The sequence below is a fragment of the Rhinopithecus bieti genome, unplaced genomic scaffold, assembly GCF_001698545.2.
Source record: "Rhinopithecus bieti isolate Rb0 unplaced genomic scaffold, ASM169854v2 scaffold_17240, whole genome shotgun sequence".
Taxonomy (NCBI): domain Eukaryota; kingdom Metazoa; phylum Chordata; class Mammalia; order Primates; family Cercopithecidae; genus Rhinopithecus; species Rhinopithecus bieti.
The window spans coordinates 1-9297 of NW_016808704.1; the positions used below are offsets into that span (position 1 = coordinate 1).

Genomic DNA, 9297 nt, shown 5'->3' on the forward strand with positions numbered 1-9297 from the left:
ATGGGAGAAAACCGCCTTACGGCATAAGGTGGGACTTGCTGGCGAGACTTGCTGGCGCAATGCTGCTAAGAGGTTCATGGAGATGTTTGCATATGCATCTCAAGGCGCAGCATTTTCCCTTGAACTTACCCATGTCACAGAGATCTTTATCCATATGTCTTACTGCTGATTTCCTCCCTAAAACGATCCTATTGTCCTGTCGCTCCCTTCTCTTTAAGATGGGAAAGACAATTATCAATGAATACTGAGGGAACTCAGAGACCGGTACCAGCGCGGGTCCTCTGTATGCTGAGCGCCGGTCCCCTGGGCCCACTTTTCTTTCTCTATACTTTGTCTCTGTGTCTCATTTCTTTTCTCAAGTCTCTCGTTCCACCTAACGAGAAACGCCCACAGGTGTGGAGGGGCAGGCCACCCCTTCAGTCTCCTATGGAGGTTGTGAGGATTAAATCGGACTGTTAGCACAGTGCCTGGTGAAGCACTCAGAAAAGGTTCCAACAGTGGTAGCAATAACAGTAATAACAATAGCAATATTATCTGATCTCTCTGGGCCCCTGGTAGCCAGCTATAAATTCAATCTCTTTCCCTGTCTCTTCCACCTTTACTGAGTTCTTTGAAAAACAAATGAGGGCCGGTGCTCTGACTCATGCCTGTAATACCAGCAGTTTGGGAGGCTGAGGTGTGCGTATCACCTGAGGTCAGGAGTTCAAGACTAGACTGACCAATATGGAGAAACCCCATCTCTACTAAAAATACAGAATTAGCTGGGTGTGGTGGCACATGACTGTAATCCCAGCTACTTGGGAGGCTGAGGCAGGAGAATCGCTTGAACCCAGGAGGCAGAGGGTGTGGTGAGCCAAGATTGTGCCATTGCACTCCAGCCAGGGCAACAAGAGTGAAACTCTGCCTCAAAAAACAAAAAACAAAACAAAAAAGAAAACAAAAAGAAAAGAAAGAAACAAAAGAAAGAAAGAAAAACAAATGAGACCATGGGCTTGGAAATGCCTTGCGAACATGTCAGGTGTGATTGGGAGTGAGGAAGTGTTACTGTGGAGTAGTCACTACAGCTGTTGTTTCTGGTTGGCCAGCTGCTCCTCTGCCTGCTGTGTCCTGACTTTACCTTTCTCTATTTGCAGTACATTGAGGAGTTAACAAAGGAGAGGGACGCCCTGAGTTTGGAGCTGTACAGAAACACGCAGGATGGGGGAAGGTGGGATGGGAGGTCTGGAGGCCCTTAGCGTGGGTGGTGTGCTGGGAGGTGGGGGGTACAGGTGGGCATGGTGAGAGGCTCATACAGGTTTTCATGTGTGTACAGGGAAGCTCTAGTGCCGGCTGTGCCACTGACTCACGGGGTAGCCTCAGGCAACTCATGTCTTCTCTCTGGCCTGCCACCTGGGACTTTTAATTCCTGGGGTCCCTTCCAATGCCACAGTTCTGTGGTTGTGGGGCAAAAGTAGAGGGTTGATCACCAAAGCGGTCCTTTCTGTTCTTCGTTCATTCCTTTATCTACTGCCTCTGGTCATAGCATAACCGATGAGGAGTTGAAGGAGAAAAATGCCGAACTACAAGAAAAACTTCGACTTGTAGAATCTGAAAAGTCTGAGATCCAGCTTAACGTAAAGGAGCTAAAAAGGAAACTGGAGAGGGCCAAGCTCCTACTGCCACAGGTGAGTGGCTGCAGCCCTGGGGGTTGTGGGAGCCCCATCCGGCTGGGACCTTGGTCTAGGGATCATGCAGGTTATGGGGAGGTCCAGCCAAGAGCCCAAAAATTTGGGTCCTTGTTCTGGTCCTGCATAGAATCCTCTAGAGTGTGCTAAAAATCTACAAATTGGGTCCTGCCTGGGGAATCAGAATCTCAGAGTTAGGGCTTAAAAAAATATTTTTTAAAGGATTATGGATGAAAACCATTATTTTATAGATTACATTTATATGGCTAGCTCATGAGTCTTCTTCCTTCTGAGGTTCAAACCAACACTTTCACTATTCCAGCAGCAGCTGCAGGCGGATGCTGACTACCTGGGTAAGGAGCTGGAGAGTGTGGCAGCAAAGCTCCAAGCCCGGGTGGAAGAGAACGAGTTGTGGAACCACATGAACCAGCAACAGGAGGAGAAGTTGTGGAGGCAGGAGAAGCTGCAGGAGCAGGAGGAGAAGCTGCGGGAGCAGGAGGAGAAGATACGGGAGCAGGAGGAGAAGATACGGGAGCAGGAGGAGAAGATGCATGAGCAGGAGGAGAAAATACGGGAGCAGGAGGAGAAGATGTGGAGGCAGGAAGAGAAGATGCATGAGCAGGAGGAGAAGATATGGGAGCAGCAGAAGATGTGGAGGCAGGAGGAGAAGCTGTGGGAGCAGGAGGAGATGATGCAGGAGCAGGAGAAGAAGGAGCAGGAGGAGAAGATGTGGAGGCAGGAGGAGAACCTGTGGGAGCAGGAGGAGAAGATGTGGGAGCAGGAGGAGACAATGTGGAGGCAGGAGGAGAAGCAGTGGGAGCAGGAGGAGAAGATGCGGGAGCAGGAGGAGGAGATGTGGGAGCAGGAGGAGAAGATTCGGGAACAGGAGGAAAAGATGCAGAGGCAGGAGGAGAAGATGTGGGAGCAGGAAGTGAGGCTGCAGGAGCAGGAGGAGAAGATGCAGGAGCAGGAGGTGAAGCTGCAGGAGCTGGACGAGAGGCTGGGGGAGCTAGGGCGGAAGGCTGAGCTCTGGGGGGAGCAGGTGGAGGCATGTGCAAACCATGGAGATCATACAGAATGACCTCACCACAAATTAGCAGATGGTGGTCGGCTCCCTCTGCTTTTCCACCAGTATGTGGCCTACAGTTTGAATGGTGGGAGGTAGGGTGTGAGATTTGAGGCTGGGGAGGGAGGCGTGGGCCTCTAGGCAAGGGAGGCAGTCACTTAGGCCTGGAGGAAGGGGCCAGGGGCCAGGGACCTGGGCAGGCGACAGAGTCCCACAGTGCCCTCGTTACCCTGTTTATGGGCCTAGAATCTGGAAGCCAGCCACTAGCTACCCTGACATCTATCCTGCAGGTAGAGCTGAAGAGCCAAGAGGCTCAGAGTCTGCAGCAGCAGCGAGACCATTACCTGGGTCACCTGCAGCAGTACGTGGCTGCCTATCAGCAGCTGGCCTCTAAGAAGGAGGCACTGCCCAGCAGCAGCAGCAGGAAGCTCAGGGCAAAGTGGTGGCCGAGATGGCCCACCAATAGTTGTAGGAGACCCAGTTGAGGGAGTTGATGAGGGTGGGGCCCCGAGGGCGACAACCTGGCAACCTCCGTGCCTTCTCACTCTTTGCTGGCCTCTTAGGAACACCTGGAAGCTGCCATCCAGCAGAACCAGCAGCTGCAGGCCCAGTTGAACCTCATGGCTTTCGCTGGGGAAGGTATGGGAGACCGCTCAGAGGAAGAGGAGAGAGCCCCAGGAAGAAGGGGAGACTGTGAGCAGCGTAGGATTGAGGAGTTGGAAGAGCTCTTTAGAACAGTTGGTCGTTATGCCGACCGGGTATCCACACTAAGTTCGGCATAGATATGGTGACCTCCTGGGAGTGGGGACCACCAGGGTTGCCTCTGAATGGGTGAACTGGCCCAGGTGGGAAATGGAGCCTGTCAGAACTCCTGTGTTGATTGGTAGTGGGACTGCACCTGGGCAACACAGGGGGACGTTGTCTCTTCCAAAAAAATAAAATAAAGAACAGCTGCTGATTTCCCTCTGGGGAGGGGCTGGCCCAGGGTTGCACAGTGAGGGTGGGGGCAGAGGTGGGCCCACTGTTACCTCCCTTGTTGCGTTGTCTGAGGACCCCTCTGGCAACCCCCTACAGGAGATGGACTGGACAGGGAGGAGGTGGAGGAGGAGGCACCTGGGCCCATGCCAAGCATCCCAGAGGAACTGGAGAGCCAGGAGGCCATGGTGAGCCTGACTCTTCCTGCCCCTCCTTTGCTGCCTGCCTTGGTGGTCCCTCCTAGACCCCCTTATGCTCTTGGTTTCCCACCTTCTGATTTCTCTGGACCCTCTAAGACATGCAACACCTCTGCAGGGGTGGGGGTGGAGGTGGGTGCGGGCACGGGCGTGGCAACAGACCACCTTTCCCTCCAGGTGGAGCTGGTGTTTCCGCTTGTGAGTGACCGTAACCAGGGGCATGGCGGATTGCAGGCAGCTGCCCAGAACCCTGCTGATGAGTCCGCACCAGGGACCCCAATCCCTCAGGAGCTTGGAGCTGCCGACAAGCAGGGTGGTGAGTAGAGCCTTTGGGTGAGGTGGTCAGGTAGGAGCAAGGGAGGGCTTGCACGGTGCTGAGTGCCCTGCCTTTCTCCCTCCAAAGATCTTTACAGCAACCCCTGCATGCCGTTCTTCTACTGAGGAGACCACAAGAAGGCAAAGATCATAAACATCTAAAAGGTGGCAGCAAGGCCTGGAGAAGAGTAAGCTGCCATGTGACTGTTTAGAATATTGTCTGAGCACAAACCTGAAAAAAAAAAAAGTTTTTATTTTAAATTGTGGCAAAATACTGGCCAGGTGCAGGGGCTCACGCCTGTAATCCCAGCAATTTGGGAGGCGGAGGTGAATGGATCACCTGAGGTCAGGGGTTCAAGACCAGCCTGACCAATACAAAAATTAGCCAGGCGTGGTGGCACATGCCTGTAATCCCAGCTACTTGGGAGGCTGAGGCAGGAGAATTGCTTGAACCTGGGAGGCAGAGGTTACAATGAGCTGAGATCGTGCCACTGCACTCAAACCTGGGTGACAGAGCGAGACTCCGTCTCCCAAAAAAAAAAAAAAAAAAAAAATTTTCTCCTTTACATTTTTTTTTCTGTTGGTTTTTTTCTTGGTCTTTCTCATTTAGTCCTGTCTTGTCTTATGGCATTTCCTAGTACACTTTTACCTGCCTCCAGAGAGTATTGACTTTGACTTTATGGCACACAATTGGAGTAAGGGCAGATCACCTTCATCTAGTTTGGGACTAAGCTGGTTCAAGGTTTTAGTTTTTGTGATGGGTGGTCTATTTTTTATTCACTTGGACTCCTAGGGGTGGCCCTTCCAGGGTCCCATCTCCTTACTGGGACCCAAATTCTCATTAGGTCATTTCAGCCTGTGAGAGTGCCAAACATTCAGCTAGGCTTTCCAGCCTGTTAACTACAACTTCACACTCACTTTCTCAGCCTCTTAGTCCTCTACTGTTTACCAATCACCAAATGTGGGAAAAGCGCTACAGACTCTCAGGGTCACCTCCTAGGACTGGTCACGCAAGTCCTGGCTGAGGTCTCCAATTACCTTCAAACAATTGTTTTGCTGGGGCACATTTTGTCCAGTTTTCTAACTGCTCTTGTGGGGAGGCTAATCTGTAAAAGCTACTCTGCCTTTAGTGAAAGTTGAAAACCTTCATCTGGCTTTTTTTTTTTTTTTTTTTGATGGATTCTTGCTTTGTCACCCAGGCTGTAGTGCAGTGGCATGATCTCTACTCACTGAAACCTCCGCCTCCTAGGTTCAAGCAATTCTCCTGCCTCAGCCTCCTGAGTAGCTGGGATTACAGGCATGTGCCACCATGCCTGGCTAATTTTTATATTTTTAATAGAGACAGGATTTCACCATCTTTTCCAGGCTGGTCTCGAGCTCCTGACTCAAGTGATCTGCCTGCCTCAGCCTCCCAAAGTGCTGGGATTAGAGGCGTGAGCCACTGCATCCAGCCCATCTGTCTTTTAAAACATGTTTTTAATTTGAGGCATAATTTATATTCAGTGAAATGCACAGATCTGGTTTACATTTTGATCAGTTTTAACAAATGCATTACCCATGTAACCCACCCCCTTTGAATATATAGAACATTTCTGTCATCCAGAAACTTCTGTGCTTTAATCCTATCTGGCACTCCCCCAGCAGCTGATGAACATGCTGAGGACATTGGTACAGGATTCTGGCCTCCCCAAAACAGCTGCTTTGACAAGCCTGCTTGCTTTACCCAGCACTAAATCCCTGCCTGCTCTCTCAAAATTTCCATCTTTAAACTGGTTGTACCTACAACCCTCCCTCATCAAGTCAATAGATAAATAAACCCTGAAAAATAAACACCCCTTCCTGGCCCAGCAGCCCACAGCCTAATATTTACTGTATGCCCACGCTTTCAGAAATGGAACTCGCCTGCTTGTTCACCCTCACTAGGGTGGCAACTGCACAGGATCGGCTGGGCTCACCCATTAAGCAAGAAGCCAATAGCTGGACAGTGACACTCAGACCCCAGCCTGGGTGAGCCTGGCTGAAAGCCCCCTTCTTTCCGGTCCAACTGTGGAGAGAGCGAGTGGAGTACACACAACTCTACTGCCTTCCACATCCTTCAGTTGTGCTTCCTCCTGGGAGAGGGAGTCGCTCATTAATTTGGCCAAAGCCTTCTTGGGGTCTGTAGGTTTGACAGGCTGGGTGTGTGCGGGCCCCCATGCTAGAGAGAGAGGCTGGTGTGTCAGAAGGCAGCAGCCACCTTGGTGACCTCCTTCCCCCTGCAGGACACAAGCATCCGGCACTCTTCACTTGTGACTGCTCCCCTCAGAGCTGCCTCCAGGGGAGGGGTTCTAACCCTGTGGGTGGGGACATTGTGTTAGTTTACAGTGGGCCATGGCTCCCTCTGACATCTCCAACTCAGAGGCAGTAGAGAGAAGATGAGAAATTCCCTGCACCTCCTTCCTCCTCAGCACCCCCACCTCTGCACACGTCCACACATGGAGACCCTGACAATGGTCCCTGGGAGAGCCGCCATCTGCGCCTCCTTTCCATGCCTGCAGCAGCCATGCCCACTCTCCACACCCTTACCCACCTGGCTCAGTAGGTGCTGCACTGCCTGTGGTCGCCGGCCACTACACCTGGGTCTCTGTACGGCCGTCAGCTCACCAAAGTGCTGGTTCTCTATTTCGCCCGGCATAAATATGGTTACTGGTAAGGTCACGCTGGCGAGTGCAAGCTGGGGGAGAGAGTAGGGTTCGGGGCTGGGAGGATGAGGAGGAGGAGCTTATGTTGTGGCTGGAGACTCAGCGGAGCAGAGTTTTGCAGGCCCATTGGTTCCTAGGCCAGTGGTGATCCCGCTCCCCACCACTCATTTCTTTTCCTTGTTAACCAAAACCATGACGCTCATTAAATACTGGATACCTATAAACCTCCATGGACTCTCCTCCAGCCTCCCCGCCCTGTAATTCGATAGTCTAAGTCAAGCTCTAGTCATTTCATTCGCTCTGGATATTGGATTGCTTGGGCTTGGCATGAGTTGCCCTCTTCACCTGAGCCCTGAGCCCACAGTTCCCTGCTGCACCTACACGGGCGATGGGCACTGGGCCCGAGGGAGATGCTCCGTCTGCGATGGAGATGAGCTGTGAGGAAGCTGGTGGCTGGGCGGATCAGGTTGTTTAAGCGGGTTTTAGATTCAGAGGTCATCCATCAGCTTCTGGCTTGGCATAGGGCCATGCAGCAGTCCGCCTGGGTAAACCGCATAGACATGCTTGGCCCTGTGTCAACCTGTCCCCCCACTGGCACTGACAGCCTATGAAGGGCCGGTGAGCCGAGGAGGCCAGGGAGCACAGCCACCCTGAGGGCTGTGAAGCAGGGAAGGCGGCTGCGGTCTAGCTCTCTGTGGGGACTTCAACATGACATTAATGACAGAGCTCGCTACTCCTGCCCATGCCCATAGCCTCTTGCTTCCGCTCCTCCCTTCTCTCGATTCTAATTTAATTTTTTAGTATTTCTCGCATGCTCTAGCACATTCTGATAAAAATCTGGGTGTCTCCTTCCCCAGAGGCCTCCTCCTTTGGTTCTATCCGCAATGTGGCACCCTAATTTGTTCCTTGTCTTGTCCTTCTTTCCATTCTTCCATGGCTTACGCCATTGTCTCTGCCTTCCTTCTCACCTTGCCCACCTTCTGTTCTCTCCACCCACACTCTGCCCCTGCCATCCATGTGCCATGCAGTGGCAGACTGGTCTTTCTTTCTTTCTTTTTTTTTTTTTTGAGACAGAGTCTCGCTCTGTTGCCCAGGCTGGAGTGCAGTGGCCAGATCTCAGCTCACTGCAAGCTCCGCCTCCTGGGTTTATGCCATTCTCCTGCCTCAGCCTCCCGAGTAGCTGGGACTACAGGCGCCCGCCACCTCGCCTGGCTAGATTTTTTGTATTTTTTTGTAGAGATGGGGTTTCACCGTGTTAGCCAGGATGGTCTTGATCTCCTGACCTCGTGATCCGCCCGTCTCGGCCTCCTAAAGTGCTGGGATTACAGGCTTGAGCCACCGCGCCCGGCCTCAGACTGGTCTTTCTACAGCAAACTGGACTAGGGCCCTTCCCACCCACAGCTCTCAGAGCTGGAGGTGGAGTTGAAACTCATGTTTTGGCTTGGCATTCAGAGCTCTTTCCCCCTCGGCACTGGCTCATCCAGAGTGCTCACAGTGCAGGGCAGGAGCCCCATGACTCAAATGTAGGTTTGGTGCAGAACTGGGTCTGAGGTGGTGCTTTCCCTAAGAGACAGGGCTGAGATGGGGGGATTTTCTGGGTTCAGAGTTAGACCTACAGAGTGCAAGGTTTCTCTGAGGCACCAAATAGAGGGCTCCAACTGGCAGCTGGCTCCTGGTCTGGAGCTTCAAGAAGAGCTCTCAGCTCAGAGCCACATTCAATAGCCAGCTTCAATGCAGCTTCCAGCAGGGAGCCCCTGGAGCTTCTACAAGCTCAGATCTGCCCCTCTACACACCCCAGATCTCTTGCCAAGTGGTGTTTGGGTCTTCATGTCATCTCCCTCCCACGTCTGGGAGTAAAGGTGAGGTGGAGGGACTTGAGCTTGTGTACTTTGGTGTCTTAAGGGAGAGTGTGTCAAGTACAGTGGAGGTGGCTTGGAAAGAGGGAGACTCAGAGGATAGTGAAGGACACATGACCAGGCGAGCCTGGGAGCAGGAAAAGTGATGAGAGTGAGCAGAGGAAACTGCTGGGGCGGGGGAGCAGATGTGTCCCTACAAAGGACACAAACTGATCCTTTTTTATGGCTGCATAGTATTCCATGGTGTATATGTGCCACATTTTCTTAATCCAATCTGTCACTTATGGGCATTTGGGTTGATTCCAAATCTTTGCTATTGTAAATAGTGCTGCAATAAACATACGTGTGCATGTATCTTTATAGCAGCATGACTTATAATCCTTTGGGTATATCCCCAGTAATGGGATGACTGGGTCAAATGGTATTTCTAGTTCTAGATCCTTGAGGAATCGCCACACTGTTTTCCACAATGGTTGAACAGTCCCACCAACAGTGTAAAAGTGTTCCTATTTCTCCACATCCTCTCCAGCACCTGTTGTTTCC

At 52.0% G+C, this 9297-nt stretch overlaps 1 protein-coding gene across 1 annotated transcript in view; it reads left to right on the forward strand.

Moving 5' to 3' along the window:
- Positions 1 to 1454: 1454 nt before the first annotated feature.
- The window catches only part of LOC108538774 (golgin subfamily A member 6-like protein 6), a gene marked incomplete at its 5' end in the record, with an annotated part of 48468 nt that continues 40625 nt past the window's right edge, over positions 1455 to 9297 (forward strand). Inside the window, 6 exons of the mRNA XM_017887048.1 lie at positions 1455 to 1664; positions 1987 to 2637; positions 3294 to 3369; positions 3805 to 3893; positions 4080 to 4218; positions 4306 to 4405. Of these exons, the coding sequence (XP_017742537.1) occupies positions 1455 to 1664; positions 1987 to 2637; positions 3294 to 3369; positions 3805 to 3893; positions 4080 to 4218; positions 4306 to 4343 (1203 nt within the window). The remainder of the gene's footprint in view (positions 1665 to 1986; positions 2638 to 3293; positions 3370 to 3804; positions 3894 to 4079; positions 4219 to 4305; positions 4406 to 9297) is intronic.